This window comes from Eptesicus fuscus, chromosome 13 (genome assembly GCF_027574615.1).
Source record: "Eptesicus fuscus isolate TK198812 chromosome 13, DD_ASM_mEF_20220401, whole genome shotgun sequence".
Classification (NCBI taxonomy): Eukaryota; Metazoa; Chordata; class Mammalia; order Chiroptera; family Vespertilionidae; genus Eptesicus; species Eptesicus fuscus.
In genome coordinates this window covers 44,040,256-44,064,776 of record NC_072485.1, presented here as the reverse complement: position 1 = coordinate 44,064,776, position 24,521 = coordinate 44,040,256, and the positions used below count along the sequence as shown (strand labels likewise).

General features: G+C 39.5%; 1 protein-coding gene across 6 annotated transcripts; it reads right to left on the bottom strand.

Moving 5' to 3' along the window:
* Positions 1–1,623: 1,623 nt before the first annotated feature.
* LOC103303470 (tripartite motif-containing protein 5-like) lies at positions 1,624–11,846 on the bottom strand. 6 transcript variants are annotated; one of them, XM_054725175.1, is made up of 8 exons: positions 11,392–11,822; positions 10,739–10,834; positions 9,889–10,119; positions 5,473–5,495; positions 3,730–3,830; positions 3,403–3,429; positions 2,698–2,946; positions 1,624–2,649 (listed from the first exon to the last, which is right to left on the bottom strand). In XM_054725175.1, exons 1-8 carry the CDS (start codon positions 11,809–11,811, stop codon positions 2,324–2,326), a joined length of 1,473 nt encoding a protein of 490 aa, XP_054581150.1. In that variant the 5' UTR covers positions 11,812–11,822; the 3' UTR covers positions 1,624–2,323. The 6 variants fall into 6 exon arrangements, with proteins under 6 accessions (XP_054581150.1, XP_054581152.1, XP_054581151.1 ...); XM_054725177.1 differs by having other exon boundaries at positions 1,624–2,635; positions 2,702–2,946; XM_054725176.1 differs by having other exon boundaries at positions 1,624–2,668; positions 2,720–2,946.
* Positions 11,847–24,521: the final 12,675 nt, after the last annotated feature.

Sequence of the window (24,521 nt, the reverse complement as noted above, 5' to 3'; positions counted from 1 at the left end):
CAAATCAACTTTTATCTAGTATATTCACTTAGATTCAAAAAGCTATTCCCGTACTTAAAATGAGAGTAAGTAGCTACAAAAAAAGATAACACTTACTTTTAAAATAACGAAATGATTACTCACAGCACAGTACAGTACCTATAGGCATGATGTTATCCAGTAGATCTTTAAAATATATTCCTCTTGCATAACTGAAATTTTAAACCTGTTCAACTGCAGGCTCCTAAAAAGGAAATGACCATTTGCTTCCACTGAGTAGTCGGTTGGTCATGAACTTCCTGGTCCGGATAGTTACCGTGACCTTTATGATGAAGGTTTATCTTCAAGCAGCCAGGGAGGAAAAGAGCTGCAATTATTTTTTATAGCAAAGATCATCCAATGTGAGTCATTTGGAAACTCCTATGGACATGCAGGGATGAGAACAGCTAATAATTGATAAGAGAAGCATTTAATTAATTAATTAATCTATTTATTTTTAACTTTTACTTCTTTGGAAGAAGATTTGGGGATAAAAATGCCAAAGACAAGGGGGTTCCACAAGTTCTGGATTGATGGGAGTATTCTTTGCAGAAACAATGCCCCTGTTGTCTCATTGGAGGAGAACTGGCTTTTCTTTGTTCCTTAAGACTTGTACCTCACTGCAAAAGTAAGGCTGGCCTGGGCAACAGAACACTTACCTACACAGTTGTTTAGAAATCTCACAATTGTACTGGCTACCCTACTGTATTTCTGTGAATAATAACTTTTTATTTTTTTTAATTTTAATCTTCACTCAAAGATATTTCCCTCCATTAATTTTCAGAGAGAGTGGAAGGGAGGTGAAGAGACACACAGAGAAACATCGATGTGAGATAGATATATCAGCTAGTTGCCTCTTGCACACACCCCGACTGGAGCCAGGATCAAGCCTGCAACCAAGGTATGTGCCCTTGACCAGAATCAAACCAGCAACCATTCAATCTGCAGGCCAAAAATCTAACCACTGAGTCAAAATGGAAAGGGCAATAATAACTTTTTAACGCAGAGCAAACATAACCCAAATTCAAGTTTAAGTTCAATAACATATATTTACTGCAGAAAAATGAGAAATATTAGACTAGAAAACTGTACAGAAATATTTATTTCATAATTAACTAAAATGTAAAGAAAGTATAATTCTTTCATCACGTTACTTTATTTCTTAAAACTAATTAGAGTAATAATGGTGAAAGTAAGCTAAACTAATATGTGTTCTTAAAATAATTTATTGCAGTCACAGTAAGAGAACAGCATACTTGATTACTAATTATGTACTATCAATGACATTCTGTTGTTTAATTTCCACAATAATACCTCAAGTAAGGTTCATATATATAGATTTATAAATATGAAATAGAATATTCTAGGATTTAGTTTATTTGATCAGGACTAATATGTAGTAACAGCAGAATTATAATAAAATGCTCAATGTAACACACACACACATACACTCACACACACAAGCTTATCTATCACTGGCAGAGCTGGAGTAGTCTAGACAGCAGCACAGAGGTATCTGGGATCTGAAACAGGAGACTTCAGTAAAAACCACCCGAGTGCCCCTTAAGGCAAAATCCTGTTTAATGAGACACTGACAGTTTATATTTCTCAGTAATTAGTAGGAAAAATGTTTATTCAGTTGAGACACTTACATGTTATACACTTAATGACATTTTGCTTCTCACAATGATTCTAACTATGGTGGTTTTATTACCAGGACTATTTAAAGAAAATAAAATCAGCATTCAAGTATTTTATTCATGGTTCACTGTGCCTATGTGGAGAGACTGGACTTGAACTCAGACACTCTGGACACAAAGCTTCCACTCTTGGTACATATTATTTATAATATTTTCTCCTTCACTCTTTGACAAAAAAAGAACATCATGGGGTAAACTGACACACACCTGAGGACTCATTCTGAAGTAAATGACGCCTATACAGGGTTTCCAATAATGTACAAAGTTGTTAAAAAGCTTTCCATCATCTTCTCCGTCAGAGGCAGAGGACATGAGATGTTAAAAATTGGTAGAGATGTTACCTACATGCATGTCATTTTTTATGAGGCATTAGTCATTTTCCTTAGAATTATAAAAATGATCAATTAGGATTCTTTATTAATGCAAATAAGATATTGGGAGAAAGATAACATGAGGCAAATTGTATACCCAACTGATGAAGGATGGGTGTTCAAATTTTTAAAAAAGGCAGCAAAGATAAGATGGTGGCAGTGATGCAGAAAAACTGAGTTAGAAGCATTCAAGGAAACAGGCTCTACACAGAAATGGATGAGGGTATGAGAGGTTTAAGAGCTTGGAGAACACAGTTTCAGAGAGTCAGAACATTTCATAGGATTGAAATATGGATAAATTTCCCGATTGAAGCAACATGAAGAGAATTTATAGATGAGAAACCCATGGTTTGTGATATTCAAAAATGAGATAGTGCAATCATTGTAGTCTAGGAAAACTCCAATGCGACGGGGAGGAATGGTCAGGAACAGGGTTAAGGACGAGGGATTGGAGGAGGCAGAATCCACAAAAGCCTGATATTCAGAATAATTCTGTAACCCTATAACCCAGTAACCATTTCTAGGTTGATACCGAGAGCAAACAGGCTGGTGATTTTTACCTTTTTTTCCAAAATCCATCTTAATGGGGGAAGGATATTTCCCCCCACATACCCAAGGATATTTCCCCACACATACCCCCAAAATCCAGGCAGATTTCTGTGACACATCTACCTCCCAGTAATGCTTCCCTGATGTGATAGACGGTAATCCCAGGACACCATAATCGTCATAATCTTCTCTCTCATATGGACCACGTGCTTTCTGATAATAGTCACCGAACTCACTTCTCACTTCTCTCTCATCCTCAGGAATAGCAATATTTGACTTAGGCCTCCGACGATCCAGGGTCACATTTGCTGTAAAAAATTACAGTGCTAGGTGAGGAAAACGATGTACTATTACTTGTGACATTGCAAGAGAGATCTTCAGAATAAAATGAGTAGGAACTGGGAAAAACTTGTTTTGGTCTTTGAGGAGCAGAATAACATTTCTGCAAATAACATTGCGGAAAAATAATATGTATGTGTGTTGAAAGGAAAACATGGATCTTCACAACCTCTTACACCCTTACCCACTTCTGTGTAGAGCCTCTTTCCTTGGGTGCATCTAACAAACTGAGTGTATCTGCACCACTGTCACCATCTTATCTTTGCTGCCTTTTGGTTTTTTTTCTGATTGAACACCCTTCCTTTGCCTCGTGTTACATTTATCCCAATATCTTATGTGCATTAGTAAAGAGACATAATAGAAATGCAATATTTTAAAAGAAGATGAGGACAGGCTAGCTTCATTATACTGTGATTTTTACTTACCCCAGTAGCGGCGCGCCTCTGTCAGTTCTGAAATTAGAAAAAGTACATAATATAAAATATAATCAAAAGAGTCTACATGTCTACATTAAAATCTATTTCCTCTCCACATCAGGGGAAAGACAGGTGTCTGTGTAAAGTAGTACATGGAAGAATGAGAGGTGAACAAGGCAGTTGACCACTCCCCAGTGAATATGCCCATATGGTCAGCACATAATATCCATTTTCCTTTGTCTCCTCTACTCACACCTAGAAACTGAACTCTTCTCCCTCTTTAACCACCATCATAATAAGTATCCACAGATATCCACTTGCTCTAGCATTCCTCACCATTAAACACTTCCAGCATCCCTCTCAGATCAGGAACTTGGAACACTCTCCTTTGTTTCTTGGAGAGAGTTTCTGGCTTCTTCAGAGTGAAGGTCATACTCCTAGGGATGAAAAAAAAAGATCTCCACATCTCTGAAATTTTTGTCTTTCCCAAACCACTGATTTTTATCCATTCACCCTATTGAACATTTGAGCCTCCTTCCATGGACCTCTGAGAAAGTAGAGGGTAGGCCTCTGTACTTAGAGCCCTTTCCTAGACCCCTGAGGAAGTAGAGGGTAGACTTCTGAAATTAGAGCCAGAAAAATTGTGCTTGGTCCACTTTCCTAGGTGCCTTTTGTTTGATCTTGGGAAGGAGTATACCTCTCAGCAGCACAGTTTATTTCTTTCAACATGAATATCCCCTCCCTCTCTAACTTCTAAAAATCATATGAAATTATATGCAATAGTGGATTTCTTTAAAATGCAAAATTTGGTACCTTGAAGTGAATTAATGTAAGAAAAAGCCATGACATGGATGTCCCAGCATTATGACAAGAAAGGAAGGTTGCAGAACCTAGTTCCTGGTGGTGTGAGACATTCTGTGTGGGAATATTGTCTGGAGAGAAACAAGATCTTTAAATGTTACTCCCCAGTAGGGAGGCCCCCGGAACAATATCTGAGATTTCAGTTGCTCTGGGGGAAAAAAAATGTGACATTTGGAAAAGACATTATAGACACTGTACTTACAGTGGTCTGAATTTCATGTGCTTGGAAGAGATTGATGTTACCAAGTAGATGTTCAAATGTAGACATAGCAGTAGCCACTTTAGCCCAGTGGTTAGAGCATCAGCCTGAGGACTGAAGGATGGCAGGTTCTATTCCTATCAAGGGCATGTGACCTGGTTGCAGGTTTGAACTTCAGACCCAGTTTGGGCATGTGTAGGAGGCAACCAGTTGATGTGTCTCTCTCATACTGATGTCTCTCTCTCTCTCTTTCTCTCTCTCTCTCTCTCTCTCTCTCTCCCTCCCTCACTATCACTCTCCCTACATTCCAATCACTATCTGAAGATCAATGGATAAGAAGTAGTATTTTTGAGGATTAAAAAAAATTTAGACACAAAGATGGTGCCCTCCCATTGGGTCAAAAGTACATGAGTAAGAGCCCTAGCAGGTTTGGCTCAGTGACTAGAGCATCAGCCTGTGGACTGAAGGGTCCCAGGTTTAATTCCAGTCAAAAGCACATGTCTTGGTTGTGGGCTTGATCCCCAGTAGGCGGGAGAAGGTGCCGAGTTTGGATTAGAGGCAGTTAAACATAAGATGTTGCAGTATCAGGCCCATGTGACCACATTAACTTTGTTCAATCAGCATGTCTGTATCTAACTCAGATTTCTGCAGTTCATAGCTGATGGTTTTATTGTTGGAATGTCATATTTTCTTCAGCTCTTAAGTAACCAGAATTTGAGACAACTCAGTTACATTTAAATTTCTGCTCTGAGAATAGAATATACCAGGTCTTTTTATGTTGGGGGGAGGTCAATTGTGGGGGGGGGGGAGGGGAAGGGGACATATGTACTACTATTTGCAATACTTTAAACAATAAAAAAAATACTCAATCCATATGTGAACAGAAATTCAAGATAAAACTACAACCAGCTTGTTCTTCCCTGAGCAATATTTTATTCTAATTAACTACCAGATAACTTTAATGGCTTTAAACCTCTTTTTACAGGAGAAAACGTTCATTGTTCATCTTTCACACGTACCTTTGCAGGATGCCATTCACATCCTAGGGACAAAAGAGAAAACATGAGTCAAAAAGTAATAAGTTTTCCTCACTTACAAAGCTTCATCACATCCCCAGCAACCCCCTGATCTGGTGGGAATAGAGATGGTCCTAATGTGAGAACAAAATAGTAAAGGAAAGACCAGGTCTATCATTTCAGAAGACTCATGAAAAGTTGTCAGTTTTCCTAAAATATTGACCCTTGTGGCAGCATACCTTTAGCTTCCAGTACCTGGAGATGAGATATATTTATGAGAAAAGCATGAGGCCCCTCATATTTTCCCATGTTCATAAGACTCCTTATGAGATGATTTGAATAATTCATGGTTTGCTCATTTATTCAAGGCAAATGTAAAGTGATTAACTATTACTTGTCAAGTTTTATGCCTTGATTGGAAGAATCAAAGATGAGTAGTTACAGTATTCCTCAAAAATTCACATGGCTTCCACTGAGTGTGCAAGCAAACAAATGTATCAATGTAGGCATTTCTCAAATCTCCCTTCTTGTTTCACCCACTACCCACAGTTGATCTTATCCACACCCTTAAATGCGACACACACTTATGTATGATTTTTTCCAAAGTCTTTCTTTTTCCTCAGATGTGTCTCTTAAATGCAGGTTACTATAATGCCTAGTAAAGCAGCCACAGGAACCAGTAACTTAGGCTGATTACTATGTAACTTACTTTTCAGCAAACAAATTACTACCTCTTTTCTACACCTTTGTCCACGTTACCAACATCCACTTGGTCACTGTTGTAAATACTACAATATTTACTGCGTTTCATTCTCTAACAAAACAGTTCAGTCCATATTATTAATTTTTTGTCATCTGAACTTGTTTATCATCACAGATTTGTTCCTTTAAACAGATATGCACAAATATATTTGGTATCACCTATCTTAGACTAATTTTTCTCATGATGCCCAAAACTAGGCCAACCAGAGGATCAACATACACACACACACACACACACACACACACACACAAAATTGCTTTGTTCTCTGTATTAGGGTCTTGTTGTACATGACAAAAAGAAATTAAAAATAGGTAAAGTAGAGAAGATGAAAATGAATTTGGGGGACAGTTGTAATTTAATTAAGCTTCATTTTGAAGCTCAAACATTGCAATCAGGATCTGGTTTATGTCATGCTACAAACTCTATTTACCTCTTTATTGACTTTATCCTCAGTTCATGAAAAAAAAAATTATTTCCTCATATAATTTTTCCCCCAAAAGTATAACTTCCCAGTTATATAAAATAATTCCGAGGCCTATATGGCATGGGCCTGCATTGGATTAAGTGCCCATATTAAAAGTATCATTGCACTGTTGCTGAAGTAATAAAAATCAATGTTGGAGGCAAGTATCCATATTTTACTGGAATTAATTTAGTGTTAATATGCAATAGATGTTGATAAAATAGGATGCATATTGTAATGAGAAGAGCAACTACCACAAAAATAAAAAAGCGTAAAACAAATTTTATACTAGAAATATTTGGTTAACTCAGAAGAAGCTATTCAATGAGAAAGAGAACAATCAAAATTTAAGTGGCATAAGTGGCATATAAAAGCTAATATAAAAGTGAATAAAAAAGCTAATAGCATGATATAAGTTAAATAGAGCTACATTAACAATTGCATTAAATTCCACTGCTTAATTCACCATTTAAAAGACAGAGAGTGCTGGACTAGCTAAAAAGCAACTTACAGTATTGCTGTTTATAGGAAATATATTTTGGATTCAAAAATACAAATTTGGCAAAAATAAAAAGAGAACCTTGGACAAAATGATGGACTAGGTAAAGAATGTGCTTGTTTCCTCCAAAATTCGCATCAAAATTATAATTAAATTATAGAATAACCACCTTTGAGAACCACATGATGACAAGCTGAACAGATTGCTATAACTAAAAATTTGAAGAAGCCACCTTGAGGCTGGTAGGAAGGGTAGAGATGAAACTGGCTGGTTATATACCCATGTGTGGAGGTTAAGACATAGGACAGCCATTCAGCCTGAGGGGCAATTCCACTCACCAATGTGCAACAGCAATCAAGACTCAATTACAATAAGAGAGCACACACAACCCAATAGCACTTTTTTCAGGTGAATATAGAAACTGTACCAATGGTTCCCAAAGGACACCTACCATATAAGGCCATTCTGCCAAGGCTGATACCAAATACATAGGAATAAACATGGAAAGGCAGCAAAAAAGATGAGACAAAGAAACATGTCCCAAATGAAAGATCAGGACAACATTTCTGAAAAACAACTAAACAAAATGGAGGCAAGCAATCTACCAAATGCAGAATTCTAAACCAAATGCAGGTTATAAGGATGCTCAATGAACTTAAGAATAGATTATTTCACTGAAAACTTCAACAAAGAGTCAGGAAACTCGAAAAAGAAGACAGACAGCATAAAAAGATCCAGTGAGAAATGAATAGAGAGGAAATCTTAATAGCAGCAGGAGAAAAGCAGTCAGTTACCTATAAGGGGGCTCCTGTAAGACTATCAGCTGATTTCTCAACCAATCATCTGATAGTCTTATGCAGGCCAGAAGGGGGTGACATGAAATATTCAAAGTGATGAAAAGTAATGACTTACAATTTATATTACTCTACCCAGCAAGGCTATCATTTAGAATGTAAAGAACCATAATGAGCTTCCCAGATAAGAAAAAGCTGAAGTTCCCCACCACCAAACCAGTATTACAAGAAATGTTAGAGACTCAAGAAAAAGAAAAAATATAAATAAGAATAATCACAATGTAGAAGACATTACCAACATTATCAACCATCTCAATTTAACTCTTAACTGGCATCTATAGACCCTTTCACCAAATCAATACACAATTTTTTTCAAATTCATATAAAAATTTGAACAAACAATATTTTGGTATCAATATATTTAAAAGACTTAAATAATAAAGTATATGCTTTCTGATTAGAATTAACTTTAAAATATGCAACAGAAGAAAAAATAAAAATCACCAAGTGCTTGTAAATTAAACTACACAGTTTCAAATATTTCAAGACTTAAGATGAAAATAACAATGAAAAGTTGAAAATACATTGAGTTGAATCTAAATAACGAGTAAATAATCCAAAAGTGTGGGATATAGCTAAAATTATGCATTTATATAATTAAAAAATAACAGAAAAGATTGTTGAATCAGTGGTCAAACTTCCCATTTTAGGAAGCTAGAAAAAAAACCACAATAAATTAAACCAATACACACATGCACACAAACACATACACACACTTATGTATGAATGTGCATTTACATGTACATTCATAAAGTAAACTATATAAGTAAGAACATAAATCTATGATATTGAAAGGTTAAAAATAAATAAATAAATTAATTAATTAATTAAGTTTATTCTTGAAAAACATCAATAAAATTAAGCAAATATAACTAACCTGATTTAAAAAAAATCACTGAAATGAGGAATAAAAGATGGGCCAATACTGTAAGTACCATAGAAATGAAAGAGATTCTAAGAAATAATAATGACTAAATTCATGTTTGTAAATCTGACAACTTAAGAATGGACAAATTTCTACAAAGATTTATATTACCAAAAACTGATTCCAGAAAAACACACACACACTCACACACACAAATACCCAAGAAAATCTCTCACAAATAAATAAAAATATTTATATTTTAAATCTTTCCCCAAAAAAGGCCCAGAGTTAGATGGTTTCTTTGGTGCATTTATTGAATAATGAAAGAATAAATCAGGCGTCCTCAAACTACAGCCCGCGGGCCACATGCGGGTGCTTTTGCCGTTTTTTTTTTTTGTTTGTTTGTTTTTTTTTTTACTTCAAAATAAGATATGTGCAGTGTGCATAGGAATTTGTTCATAGTTTTTTTTTAAACTATAGTTCGGCCCTCCAGTGGTCTGAGGGACAGTGAACTGGCCCCCTGTTTAAAAAGTTTGAGGACCCCTGGAATAAATAGTACCAATCCTTCTCAATTGCTTATCCAGAAAACAATTGTTTATTCAGAAAAAGGAGAAGAATCTCAATGCATGCTATGAAGAAAAAACAACTCTTGGATAATAAAGTGGTATTTGAAAAGAAGTTTTAGGCTAGGTCACAAATATAGTGCCCTGCAGAATATAATTGGAGACAATAGATCTTTTCTCCACAGTCATTTTTGCACTGTAGTTAGTACATTATAAAAGTAAAAATGAGATTTTTCCCTTGTTATTCATCATTTGATGATTTCCATAACCTCTGAAATAGATGCAAGTAAGGGTTATACAAGACCAAAGGAACCTCAGTGTCATCACAACTAACAGCACAGCCACACATCAGAGGAAACTTAGTCTTTATTTTCCTCAAATTCAGATGCTGATGATTCATTCTGAGTCTTACCTGCAGCATCTTTGCTGTTGACCCCTGCAGCCGACACTGCAGATCCCAAATGAGATCTCTCAACAACTGGCTCTGCTTGGTGAGTTCACTGCCACCCTGGGCCAGGCAACTGAGAACATCACTCTCCTCCTCCTCCAGCCTTTGCAGCTCCTTCTGCTCCTCATGGTCCAGGATACCTCTTAGTTCTTTAAAATAATCCTGGATACTTTGGCTTTCATTTTCTATTAGATTCTTCAGGAATGAAAAAGAAAGAGAGGGACTCAGGCTATCAGGAAGAGACTGGAAGCCAGAAAAAGAAGTATTTGATTTGGAAGTTCTCAAAGAGAAGAGAGATGGAAGCATAGAAACAATTCTTGGGGAGGCTGACATTGCCTATTATGTCTTCTCATCACATCCCAAAATAATGGCCTCAAATCTGCACTGTTGAAACAAAATGGGGCACATAGGTGTGGCTCAGGTCTCACAGAGCTACCTAGGGCAGTCATGCCTTCCAGCATTACCCCTGACCCCCACCCCAACCTCTACCTAATGTTGAACATCAGGTACATGAGCCATTGGCAACAGTCTTCCCCTGAAAGAGTTAAAGGCTCAAAATAATCACAGATATGAACACAGAATTCACTAGCCTTCCTCACCAGATAATCTCTCTATGAGAATAACTAACCTACAAATATCTGTGTTACTTTGTAACAGATTCATTTTCTGCCCGAGCCCTACCAAGGAAAGGATGAAGAATGGCTAATCAATAAATCTGGACATATCAACTGCCAGGGAACAAGAAGATAGGGACTTGCACCCAAGGTCCTACCCAAAATCTTATCTTGCTACCTCAGGAGGAGTCTCCTCCTACCTTCCAGGAAGTTGTTTCCTCTTCAAGGTCAGCTCCCAATTTTTCAGCTTTCTGCTGCTTTGCAATCAGACTGTCCAGAGCTTTCTGGAGCTTCTCCTGTGAGAGAGGAATCACATCAGGGTCAAGCTTTGGGCTTTCTTATCATCAGAAGAGAGGACAAATGGGGAAGAAATCAGGTTGATCTCTATAGAGACTTGAGTTTATAGAAAGTGCAAAATGACAATTTGAATATGTGACTTGAAGGAATCTGGTGTGGTTATGTGTTCTTTAAGACTCAGATGATAGAAGTCACCATTACTATGTCAAGAGAAGACTGGCTCTCTTTGCCCTAGAAGAAAAAACTTGATCCTATGTAAGGAAAGAATTTAGGTTTTGATTTGCTCTCCTGTCCAAAGGGACAATCACAGCTTTGCTTGTGTACCAAGCCTCCACCTATTAGCACAAGTTGAAAAAATGTCTACTTCTGATTTAAAGTCTGCTCATCATTGGAATGCACAGAAATATCTTTCAGGTCTTGGAAGGTGAACATAAGAAGAAAAGTGACCACAAGTCTCAGGGTTATGGTGGCAATAAAATTACAGTCAAATGCAAAGTTAAGATTTCCCATCAAGTGCTATTTTGTGCCCTGTCTTTCCTCCATCCCAGTCTGTTACCTTGTACTCCTGGGCAATCTCCTCCATGAGGAATGTGTGGTGACCACGGTGCTCCTGAGACCGCTCGCAAAGCCAGCAAATGATCTTCCCATGCTCCTGGCAGAAGAGCAGGAGTTTCTCTCCATGGTGCACACAGAGATCACTCTTTTGCTCCTCCTCTGGGCTCAACTTGACCTCCCTGAGCACCTCCACTATGTTAGCCAAATGCAGACTAGGCCGCAGATTCTCAGGTTGGTACCTGATCCGGCACACAGGGCAGCTGCTCTCTCCTTCGCTGATCATGGACTCCTTGTTGTTTGCAGTGATGCAGGCTTGGCAGAAGCTGTGCCCACAGTCCAGGCTCATGGGTTCTGTCAGGATCTCCAGGCAGATGGGGCAGGTCACCACCTCCTTTATGTTCATCAGGACTCCTGAAGCCATCGCAGCTGGTCCCTGTTCCTTCCTACCTGTTCTGAACTGAGGCTCCTCTTGCTCACTGATCTCTGCCTGATTGGAAACGTTAAAGGGGCAGAGTAAGAACAGTGGGAATAAATGTTGTTAATTGTATAGAAATAAAAGACAAGGAAAGAACAAATATAGGGACATAAAAGATGAGGAAGAGAGACAGAGAAATGATCACAGTGACCTGGCAAAAAGGACTTTTTATAACAATTTTAAATACTTTAGTTAATCTGACATGACAAATTTCATTTTTTTCTGTGCAATGATTGTTATTGATCTTTTCTTTTACTGAACAAAAGGATGGTCTGAGGTCTTTTATACAAAGAAAAGATGTTTGTGTGACCCAACATCTCTCCTTCTTTTTCTTTCCTTTGCCAAATACATCCTCAATAATAAATGCACCAAACCACTTTTGGGTCTGGGCTTCTATACCCACTCTTCTCTCAGCAGGCAATGCCGCCCCTGGTATCAGTAGTATTCATTCTCATACTTCAGTCAACAATCTCCTTCCATGTTCCTTTATCATAAAGACCTGCTCTAACTTGCTTATTCACAGTGTAACCATTGCCATCATTTGCTGTGTGTTTGAAAAGATTTCTCTTATTATTTTGACATGATATGTGACACTATGTTTGTGTGCCTGGCAAGAGAAAACCCTTTATCAGATCTGTACATAGAGATAGTAAGTTACTTACAAGGATCTTATCTTCAATACACAGAGGGGCAATGAACCTACTATGTTCAAGGTCTCCATCAGGGGTCTGTTCCTACATTATTGAGTTAATCAAAGATGAAACAAGTAACTTAGGAAATTGTGAGGATTTTTGTGTTGATAAATGGTAAAATTTCACATTTTCCTGGAAATTTGCCAATGACGTTGATAGGAGCCTCATGGTGTGTATGTATGTTGATGGTGAAGGGAGATAGCATAAATATACTTTAGAATCATGCAAGTCACATATCTGAAAAATTAGAAATTCAGATGAAATAGATATCAGTCTTTGGAAAGAAATCTCAAAATATTAGGAAAAGTCATTCAATAGTTTTTCTCTTTTTTAACATATTTTTTTTATTGATTTCAGAGAGGAAGGGAGAGGGAAAGAGAGACAGAAACATTAATGATGAGAATCATTGATCGGATTCCTCTAGCAAGTCCCACACTGGGGATCGAGCCTGAAATCTGGGCATGTGTCCTGACAGGGAATCAAACCATGACTTCTTGGTTCATAGATCAATACTCAACTACTGAGTAACACTGGCAGGAATCAACTAATTTTTAATCACTACAAATTACATGCTAATAGTAAATACCCATAAACACAAAAATGCATCTGAACAGAGAGTTCAAACCAGTATGACCCTGACATTCACTTGGAAAGTATAGCAAATTTATATGTATATATTTATATATATATGCAAGCTGATGTGACAAACAATACTAGAGAAATGTGTGTGTTGGGAAATAAAATAATGGGACAGGTAAAGAGCTATCCAGAAATTCTAACTTGAAAACATAATGATTGACCTGAAAGATGAATATTATGCAAATATGGCATATGGGGGAGAAAAAGAAGTATTAGGTAAAGGAAATGACCTATTAATTGAAGACACACCACCTTGTTTGATTTTGAAAATGCCAATGTGGCTGGTGTGAGAAAACTGCTAGGCCTTTGGTATCACATGAGCCTGTAGTGATAATATAATATGGCCCTTTGACAATTCGCCAATTTTGTAACATTTACAGACACTTTTCCAAGAGCAAAAGGAATGATTAGTGTTGGGCTGTGGAATATTAGATAGATTCAGTAGAATTGGAGAAAATGAGTAGGATATATGCACAGTTTCCAAGGAGACATGATGATAGCTCTTAGGACAAGGAGGTGAAGGGAATGGGGAGCAAGGGGTGAGATTGAAATATAGGATGAGGTAAGAGAAAAAGATCGGCAGTTCTATTGTATACTTTGTAACAAAGGGACAACATCAAGCCTGGGCTCTTTCTTCCCATAAAGGTAATATTGGCTAGTTCTTCTAATAAGTTGGGTTTTTGTTTTTGTTTCTGGAGAACTCATGAGGCTACAATAAATTAGAAGGTCAGCTGCCTTCAACGACACATTGTTGATAGCAAAATTAGACTGATGTAGAAAGTACATTGGATTAGGAGGACTTCCTATGTACCTCAAGTGCCAGGTAACAAGCTTAGACTTCATTTTCCCTAAGGGGATTGTGACATTTTAGCCAACTGTGTCTCTTTTAGGTCCTTGGACTTTGTGCCTACTGGCTTTCACATCATTATTTGCACTCTAGCTCTAGGCTTACATAACCTTTGGTGGTTTCTCACACATCTACTAAGTCTGGCTTCTCAAAAGGTTGAGATAACAGGGATGAATTACTTTCTATAGCATTGAGAAGATCATCACTAATAGCTCTGCTAAGGTAGCCAATGTCAGCATGACCAGTTTCCTGTCCTGTATCTCCAGCTCAGCTAGGTGATCCTGGCAGGTAACTATAAGGTCACATAGGTAGTAATGACCATCCAAATTGGAAATGATGCTGGTGGTCTGTTAGGAAGGGTATTATAGAGTGGTGACACAGTGTTGCTCATTCTCCCACCTGGACTCAGTATGGCCCTGTAGCTACAGATTAGGCTCAGGATTCTCTAAGGAACTCCAAATAAATAGGGCTATGAAACAATAAACAAAGCAAGAAAAGATCTCAGTAGATACCCATTTTTGATGGTTGCCAAAGTTTGAAGGTAAAAGAAAGATATGCAGTATGAGGTAAGTTTTCCCCACCATCCAGAACTGAAATATCATTGCTGTTATGTACACATAAACAACTGTTGGACATAGAAATCAGGACTCAAAAGAACTGTTGGCCCAGAAAGAAACTCACTATAGACTAATGCATTTGCCTCTCAGCATAACCATTATTGCTTGTCTCATTTTCGGTTCCTATAAGTGTATTCCTAGTATCACATGAGCTCACTCATCTAGGGGAAATGATGAACAACATAGACTGAAGAATAAGAACAGCATTGATCAGACTGTCAGACTTCAGAGGGAAGATAGGGGAGGGTGGGGACAAGGGAGATAGATCAACCAAAGGACTTGTGTGCTTGCATATGAGCCTAACCAGTGATCACGGACAACAGGGGGATGGGGGCATGCATGTGGGAGGGTTTGGGATGGGATCGGGGGTGGGGGTTGATGACAAATATGTGATACCTTAATCAATGAAGTAATAAAAAAATTAAACAAACAAACAAACAAACAAAAAAAGAGATAAGTTTTCCCTTTATCTGTGCTCACAGGGAAAATTTATAAAGGCTGTATGGAAATGAATTTAGACCCACTAACACTGTCCGCTGTTGCAATGCTCATCAGACATGAAGGGAACCTGGTAAGGAATGAGACTGAAGGAGAACAGAAGTTTATTCCAGCTAGTTGTCCAGATACTCAAAACAGCCCAGAGGCCATATGCAGTTAGCCCCTGGCTGCAGAGACTGTGGTCCAGGACATTTTATGACTCCCGCATAATCAAAACAAGGTGTAAGAACCTCCAAATATCTCTCATCCTATCCAAGATGCAACAAATCCTGAGACCCACCAAGAGCCTGTAGAGGAGAGAGGAAAAGAGCATGCATTCTGTGTTGGGGCTGCAGAATTTATTTTTATGGTGGGGCTACAGAAAGTAAGGTCAAAGCAGCTGCTGCCACAGGACACAGAAGAAAGTACAGAAGAACTTGAGTCCTCACATAAGGTGTTGACGCCACCACTACCTAAGCAGTGACTCTGAGACTCCACAGCAGGCAGGGAGATAGACATGGGAACATGAGTGGAGGGATATAACAAATGCCAAGCCCATCCTTGAGGTCTGAGGGGTTTGTGCCCCACATCAGGCTCCCTAACCCTTGCCAGAGACCTGAGCTCACAAAATGTCTGTCTTCAAAAACCAACAAGGCTTATGCCCAGGAGAACCATAGAGGTATAGAGAACAGGCAATTCCTCTCTTAAAGGGGTCCTGCACAGGACTTGAAGGACTGATAGTATTTGCACTAGGACCCACTCAAAAGCAGCGGTTTGAGAATTGCCTAGACCAATTGTCAGCAAACTCATTAGTCAACAGAGCCAAATATCAACAGAACAAAGATTGAAATTTCTTTTGAGAGCCAAATTTTTTAAACTTCAACTTCTTCTAATGCCACTTCTTCAAAATAGACTCGCCCAGGCCATGGTATTTTATGGAAGAGCCACACTCAAGGGGCCAAAGAGTCGCATGTGGCTCGCGAGCTGCAGTTTGTCAACCACGGGCCTAGACCATGTGTGAAGGAGATCTCTTTCCTGCTGGAGAAGTGGAAGCCTGTTGGACTCGCCTGAGGCAGAGATGTGGGAGTGGGGGTGACATTGGAGCTCCATTCTCTATCTTGCCATTGCAGGGCTCCATTTTCCTCCGGAGTGTACATGCTGCACCCCCAGCTGCTGCTGGGCTGCCAAAGCTGACTGGAGAGGGCCCATGCCTCATTCCTCTTGCAGGGCCACCACCCTGAGAGCTAGAACTCTTGAGGAAGTTCATTCATGTGGTGCAGATTAAAACCTTGATGGAAGGAGGTAGGGTAGAAGACAGAAATCTAAAAACAGAGGAATGGGAAGAGTTGCAATATTTCTGAGTTCCCCAAGTGTCCAAATGCCAAGAACAGGTTCACCTTTTCAATGACAGTTACTGACCCCATGGTACAGGAGAGGTTTCAAGCATGTTGGCTAAACCCCTTACAGGACTTTATCAAATTATGGAGACACTAGCTCTCAGGTCAATTTGTTTCAGAGAAGTCATTTGGGTGCATTCTATAGAAATTAAGAGTTTTATACCACAGGTGAATTCATTTGTTATTGTGACTTTAATAAAAAAATTACTTTCTCCTGTTTTGAGGGACCTGTAATAGCCCCTGAGAATTCAGTTAGTATACCCCAGACATGGAACTTGTCCCAGTATAAAAAACAGATATGTGATCTCTGAGATGAGGGAGGAAAAGAAAGTACACATCAAAATCTAAGTAACACAGAGATCAAGGTACAAATTGCTCAAAGGTAAGATTTAAGATGCACTTCCTTTTGAAAAATTATCAACTCCTTTTTTTAGCTGCATGCAAGGGAAAAGTGAGTAAAGAGTTAATATAATAACAAAGGAGGAGAATGTGTAACATGATGCAAAACACGTTCTAAAGCAGGAGAGGACACCAGAGAGTCATAGGATGCACTGAGGTAACTGACCTATGGCCCTCAGGAGAGAATAAATCCCCTATTCTTGGACCTCCAAGAGGCAAGTGTCCACATGGGGACTACAGAGATGGGCAGCAATCTTGTTATCAGGCTGGCCAAAGGGCTGGTCATTTATCAGGAAGGTTGTGAAAGCCTCCCAGAAGTTACCAAGACAAGAGTAAAGGATCAGCATTCAGGGAAGGGGCATCAGTTGTCATGTCCTGTATCAAAGGTGGCAAGAAAAAGCCCCCGAAGCAGCCCAAGAAGCCAGCCAAGGAGATGGATGAGGAAGATAAGGCATTCCAGTAGCAAAAGAGGGGCAGAAAGCAAAGGCTAAGGGGAAAGGCCCCCAGAACACACAAGAAATGAAGGAATCTGGCCAGAAATGAGCAGTTCCTTGTGCCTGGGGCAATGGTGATCCTAAATTCCATTCCTGTTTTAACATCTGAATTTCTTGTGATAATATCTGTTGCCACTTACAGCTAGAATGAAGTGTTGTTTGCGAGCTTATTGTACATTTAAGAATAAAGGTAAAAATAAATATATAAATAAACAAACAAACAAACAAACAAACAAACCGTGCTAATTTAAGAAAAGAGTAAGAGACCAGCTTCAAGAGGGTCTGATCCCTGGCAGAGCCCCTAAGAGCCCATCCCTCCCACATGCCTCCTGATAAGGGCTCTCACTCCTGCTGGCCTCACCAGGAGCCAGGGCTTTATGAAGAGGGAGAACAGGCTAATCTCACAGGCTTCCTGGAGAATAGGAGGAAGTGATTTTCAGTCTGGGAAAAGGAGTATTCTGGTTGGAAAGACAGAAAGTCAAAACTACAGAATAGGAAGAAGACCAGGTAACTCAGCCTGGAGAAATAATGGTCCCTCCACGAAACACATAAGACTGCTATTTAAACCTTCCTTCTTTAAAGATCACCCTTCCCCCAGATTCAGTGTTCCTCTTTTCTGCCACGTCAGCAGAGACACCCACAAGCAGAGCAGCTTCAGAATCACAATTTAAGACACCAAACACCTTCAGTCTGCTCCCCCAAAGCCTCCTGCCCTTTGTCCCCAGAAACTGCCCCACTTACTTTCAGGAAATGTATAGGTGGAGTCTTAACTCAGTGGAGGAGATCAGCTGTAAGTCTGGTCAGTATTCACTCACCAAGCCAGCAACAAGCTCTGGACAGAGGAGCTCCCCCACAGCAGTGGAGTGAGAAATGAAAGTTAAGTTCATAGGGGTAGAAATGAAACAAAGGAAGCAGAATAGAAACTTAAGAACAGCAACAGTTAGAGCTCATCAGTTAGGACACTGAGGGAAGTAAATGCTTCAGTATGTTCTTAACCCTTTTTGAGATTATTCTAGCAAGAATATTTAAATAAGAAGAATGTAAAATCTAATGATATGCTCTACAGCCTCCCTAAATACTTAGTAATTTCCATTTAATTCTGTACCTACTAGTTAAGCTTATCCTATATTCATGTCCTGAAGTACTTACTAGGGATAAAATCATGATCCAGAAGTCTGGGTATCTGCCCTTCATAATGCAGAGTATGAATGGGAAGATAACCAGTGATAGAGCTCTGATCATCTGAGCTGAATGGTAGCATCTGTCCTTAGAATTTTAGTAAAAATTCTTCTTTTTAAATAGCAGCTACTAAGAGCTGGTATTTAGAAATTTTTTAAACCTATTGATAAGTTTTATTCATAACACTATTGAATCTGAACTAGTCCTTCAGTTAACTACCAGTTTTTGTCTCTGACCTTTCAGACATAATGTGGTACAGCTGTGGCAGTGACATGTTACCAGCAATTGGGAGGCGGGAAGAGGATGGAGGTTTACATATTGTGTTCTTCAAGTGGAGTCTTTCTCTTGGTAACACTCACCCCTCCATAAATGTCCACTTTCCCCACTTCTTTGGGAAACACTTGGACCTTTATACACCATCAATCAAAAGCATAACTGAAAATATATCCAAATAAAAATAAATTTTAAAGGTACAATGTATGCATTGCATAGTACTGTAATAAAAATAAAATGGCAATAAAATAAAAGTAAGTATAATATTTTAAAAGCAGAACTGAAACATTTCTATTCCCTCTACATATTTTTGTACCCTATTATCAATCTTCTGGAAACATGTTTTAGGTGCTGTAGCTACAAGTTGGTGGACGCTCCAGACAAGGGTCCCTGACTGATAAGACTGCAGAGCTGGGCAATCTTCACACACTAATTCACATGAGACATGGGGGGCATATGAAATGTCCATGTCTTTTTAATGGAAGCACAGGCATTTTAGTATTGTTTGTAACTATAGTTGAGTAAGGTAACCTTGCTTTAAAACTCTTCTTGATTCACCTATGTCTATGAGGCAGGAGCTGGAATTTATATAGGTGTATTTGGGGAGCCATACTGACAGTTTCCATTTCATGGGTATGAATGAATTTATTTCTAACAACAAATACACTCATGGGGCTCTGCAAGTGCAATGATAAGTGTGTAAATTTTGCACAAAGTGAGTTCTGAGAGCTTGAAATCTTTTTCCTTTATCATTGTTGTAGATAAGCTGCCAGCAGCATGGAAAAATTAATCAGCTTGGCACTCAGAGGATATTCAGAAAAGTAGCCTTTATTGCTGAAGCACTAGTGCCCTGACTCAGGGGATTCAGTCTCCAAATCCTGAGCAATGAATATGGATGAAGCTTTCCCTTCATACCCTTAGTACCTTTGTCCCCCAAATATAGACCAGGCTTCCAGACTTTTCGTGGGCTTTGCAACCCCCCATGAGTTGGGATGGAGAAAGTGAGATTGCACTCAGAGGCCTGTCTATGGGGGTTGTATATGGTTCATGGTTTACGGCCTCTGTAAAATGAAAGTATTCCAGGAAACTGGTTCTGCAAGGCAGGACATGCATCACAGATAAGAATGGAGTTTATCGGCAAGCAATAGTGTGCATCAGAATGCAGGTTACTGGCATAGATTCAGATAGCTAACCCCTCCCCTCCCCAAATGTCTGATTTTTCCCTTCATCATCACATCCTACATAATAAAAGGGTAATATGCAAATTACCATCACTCCGCTATGCCCATGATTGGGCCGGCTGGAGGCGCGGGGGGCGGGACTCGGGGTGGCCGGGGTGGCCGATTGGGGCCAGCCAGAGGCAAGGGCGGGTGGCAGAGACAGAGTGTCCCTGCCTCCCCACCCGTGCCTCCGGCTGGACGCAATAGGTCCCTGCACTGCTGAGCGGCGGCAGAATGGGGCCGGCAGGATGCTGAGCTTGCATCGCCAATGGGGCCAGCTGGACGCTGAGCTATGGCTGTGCTGTGGCACAGAAGGGGCCTCTGGGGCAGTGAGCCCATGTCCCCATCCCGGCCGGCCTTGCAGTGGGAGTGAACGGGCCTGTGGGGCTTGGAGCTCAGCATCTGCACAGCAGGGGAGGAACCAGAAAAATGGATCTTTCCAGTTCCTGATGCTGACAGTCCTATGGGTGCTGGGGTCCTCCACCTGCAGCCCCCAGTTGCAGCCCATCAGCCCCAGTCGCAGACTGGAAGCCCTCTGCCAGCAGTCCAGATGGGACCATTGTGGCGCCGCGGTGGTGGGTGTCAGCAGACATGCTACAGACATCAAATCACTGCCACCGAGGCCATCCTCCCAAACACTCAAGGGGTGACTCCTAAGGCAAGGCTCCCATGGCAGCTGATGCTCACCATGCCAGGTGAGGAAGCCAGACCTGAAAGCCCAAGCCCCCGAGTACCTGAACTGCAGGGCGTCATGGGCCAGGGCCTTTAGGATGCCCCAGGACAAGCATCTTCCCAGAGGCTGTGCAGAAGGAGGGGAGGAACCTCTAGCTAGAGGCCGGGGTAAGGGATGCTGGTGTCTTTGCAGGCCAAGACACAGCTGAGGGACCCCCCCACCCCAGCACCCCCATGAACGAATTTTGTGCACCGGGCCTCTAGTAATACTATAATTGAGTATTCCTTTTCATCCAGCCTTGTACCCCATAACAATTAGTTTAGTGAAGGCAGGAAGAGACCTTCTTTATGTTATTTCTTATTGTGTCAGATTTGTTACTAAATATTGGTATATGGGGAATGATATTTAAATAGAAAGACATACAGTTATATTGCTATGGATATAATTTTAATTACATTGAACATGCTAATGATAATCATGTTTCTGTTCTATTGTTGGTGTTGCTGTCAACATAACTGCTGTGTTCATATATCAAGCCCAGCTAGTGTGGCTCAGTGGTTGAACATCGACCCAGAAACCAAGAGGTCACCAGTTTGATTCCAGGCCAGGACACATGCCTGGGTAGTGGGCTTAATTCCCAGTATGGGGTGTGCAGGATGCAGTGGATCATTGATGTTTCTCTCTCATCGATGCTTCTATCTTTCTATCACTCTTCCTTCCTGTTTCTTTAAAAATCAATAAAAACATATTTAAAAATCAATAAATGAAAATGGTATTGTTAGCATTTATGTAAACTCCTTTGACAAATTTTAAACAATTCTTCTCACATTCTGTTTTACTCCTAAGTTGTATTCAGATACTTACCTCAATGTCTGTTTTTTATCTACACCACCACACTCTAACCACATTACTTCCTGTGCCCTGTGATATTTTCAGTCTAGAAACAGTTAAAAATCATAGATCTAAAGTCAGAGAACTTCTCTCCAACAGAAGATATAGAGACTAAATGGAACACAGGGCCCTGAGGAGAATGTATTATTCCCTGGGCCTTAGATCATAATATGCTGGGATGTGGACCACAGCAATGTGCTTGGCTCTGGACGTGGACTTTAAGTGATGGGAGAAGGGGTATGATTCATTCAAGGTTCCTATTGGCCTGGAAAGCTTTGTTTTCCTCACTGGTGTCTCTCCACATTAAATGTAATGTCTCAGAGGAAGTTTCCAGGACACCAGCACCACTCCCCCTGCCCTCCCAGCCTCTCTTGGGCTTCTGATTTCCTCAAACATTTTCTGATTAATATTTTATAATCTCTTCACAGACAAGCTCAAAGACATTAGGCCCCACGTGTAGCTGTTATATTCAAATTATCGATTGTCCCAGGCTTTGCAGCTCTAAGTGGTCCTCCCTCAACCTACTAAAAATCTGCATACTATATGTTGTGGTTTGAATTTTGAAAGAAAAGGATTTCTTGGGAGCTAAAAGGTGAAATCTGATAAAGAGCCAGGTTCTGTACCCCTTATTAACAAAAGGATTTATTTCTTATCATTCCAAGCTCTGCACCTCATAAAACATCTCACACAGGGTCTGGAAGGAGCACATTAGTTCTCTGGGGCTTAGGATATGGGCTCAGATCAGAGATTCAAGGGAGGCAAGAGTAAAATGATGACTATGGGATTTATGGGAGGCACACATCCTACCCTGTCCATGTACACTCCACATAAAAACACTCCATGTGTGGAGCCCTTCACTTCCCTTCAATTGTCAACAAGTTTTGTAGATTAAATATAGAGACTACACCAAAAATTATTCTACTGTATATCTCTGCATTTACCACCAGACCCCAAATCATCCTGTTCTCTTTTATTCACTGTGAGAATGAAAAGTGGGACAAACACTTGAAAAAAAAATCTGACTGTTATGTCATATGATACCTAAAAACCTTTAATCTACATATACTACTTCCTCAAGAGTAAGCAATTGTATTTCAGAAGACTGGACAGGGATCCCACGTTCACTGCAGATTCAACTCCCCTCCCTTTCACTGTGGGGAAGGGAGGAAGAACAGGCTTGTCTTCTGTCCTAGGGGCTGCCCTAGTCTCTCAGCCCACTGGAAAGAGTGAGGCCAATAAGGAGAAAACAATTGAAAACAAAAGTATGCCGTGTGTGTGTGTGTGTGTGTGTGTGTGTGTGTGTGTGTGTGTGTATCAGAAGCAGATCTTAAGCAGTCTTAACAGTGGTGATAAGGACCTGAAAAATGTGGTATCTAAACATTCAGATCTTTTTTTCCTTGTAACTAGGGTTTCATCCTGAATTGGTGAACCGAGATTCCAGTAACTGACAACCCCTGGAGTTGATTTGTCAATAATTGAGGAGCATTGTTAATAAGTCATAGCCCCAGGCATCATAGCAATGGAATGATAGGAAGGCAGAGATCAAAGGGAAAATTTAGATCAATTTCACACACACACACACATACACACACACACACACACACACTCACACACACAATCACTCTCTATACTATCCACCTTGCAATCCCTTGTTACATCAAAGATAATCCAAAGTGAGGAACTTAGATATCCCTGTGGCCATGCAGTGATGAGAGCAGATAATAATTGACAAATGAATCCATTTAGTTAATTAATTAATGTATTTATTTATTTATTTATTTTAACTTTTACTTCTTCAGGGACAGATTTTGGAATAAAAATTCCGAAAGACAAGGGGATGGTGGGAATATCCATTGCAAATATCATACCCCTGCTATCTCTTTGGAAGAGAACTAGCTTTTCTCTTGTTCCTGCAAACTTGCACCTCACTGCAAAAGTAAGGCTGAACTGGGTAACTAAACATTATTAAGAAATCCCACAATTGTACTTCTTATATTTACATCATTTCTGTGAATAATAATTTCTTACTAAAATGTTTTAATGTTGACATTAGTGCAAGTAATCTTCTTTTCCCCATATTCACCCTCTCCCATACCCCTGTTCCTTGGCCTTCACAAGTAAGTATATTGTCCATGTCCATGGAGTATGCATATATGTTCTTTAGCTAACACCCTTACCTTCTTTATCAAGCCACTCCCACCCACCTCCCCTCAGGTACCTGCCAGTCTGTTCCTTGTTTCATTTTGTTCATTAGATTTCACAATTCTTTCATCAAGTTATTTTTATTTCTTAAATCAAAGCAAGAATGGTAAAGTTGAAAGAAAAATAATATGTATTCTTAAAATCATTTATTTCAGTCACAGTGACAAGCAAACAAATATGAATTGATAGCATACTTGATGACTAAATTATGTGCTAGCCATGACAGAAGCCATTGAAAATATTCTGTAGTTTAATTTTCACAATAATACATCAGGTAAATATCATATTATTTTACAAATGTGAAACTGAATTGTGTACAATTTAGATTACTTGATCAAGGCTAATGTGCAGACTTTTAATAAAATTTTTAGTCACACACTCATACACACAGGCCTGTCTAACACTGGCAGAGATGGACTAGTCTAGTCAGCAGCACAGAGATATGTGGAATCTGAAACATGAGACTGGTAAAAACTTCCCTAGTGCCTCTGAAAGCAAAACCTGTTTCATGAGACACTGACACTGCTTAGATTTCTCAGTAATTAGTGGAGAAATATTTATTCAGTTGAGTCACATACATGTTATATACTTAATGCCATTTTTCTTCTCACAGTGATACTAACTATGGTATGGTTTTATTATAAGGATTATTTAAA

Excerpts from the sequence above, each read along its gene's own strand:
- LOC103303470 (XM_008160472.3), bottom strand. The coding sequence starts at position 11,811 with ATGGCTTCAGGAGTCCTGATGAACATAAAGGAGGTGGTGACCTGCCCC. Across the intron at positions 10,835-11,391 it reads AGATTGCCCAGGAGTACAAG|GAGAAGCTCCAGAAAGCTCT; the intron begins GTAACAGACTGG and ends CCTCTCTCACAG. Across the intron at positions 2,947-3,402 it reads AGAGGCGCGCCGCTACTGGG|CAAATGTGACCCTGGATCGT; the intron begins GTAAGTAAAAAT and ends AATTTTTTACAG.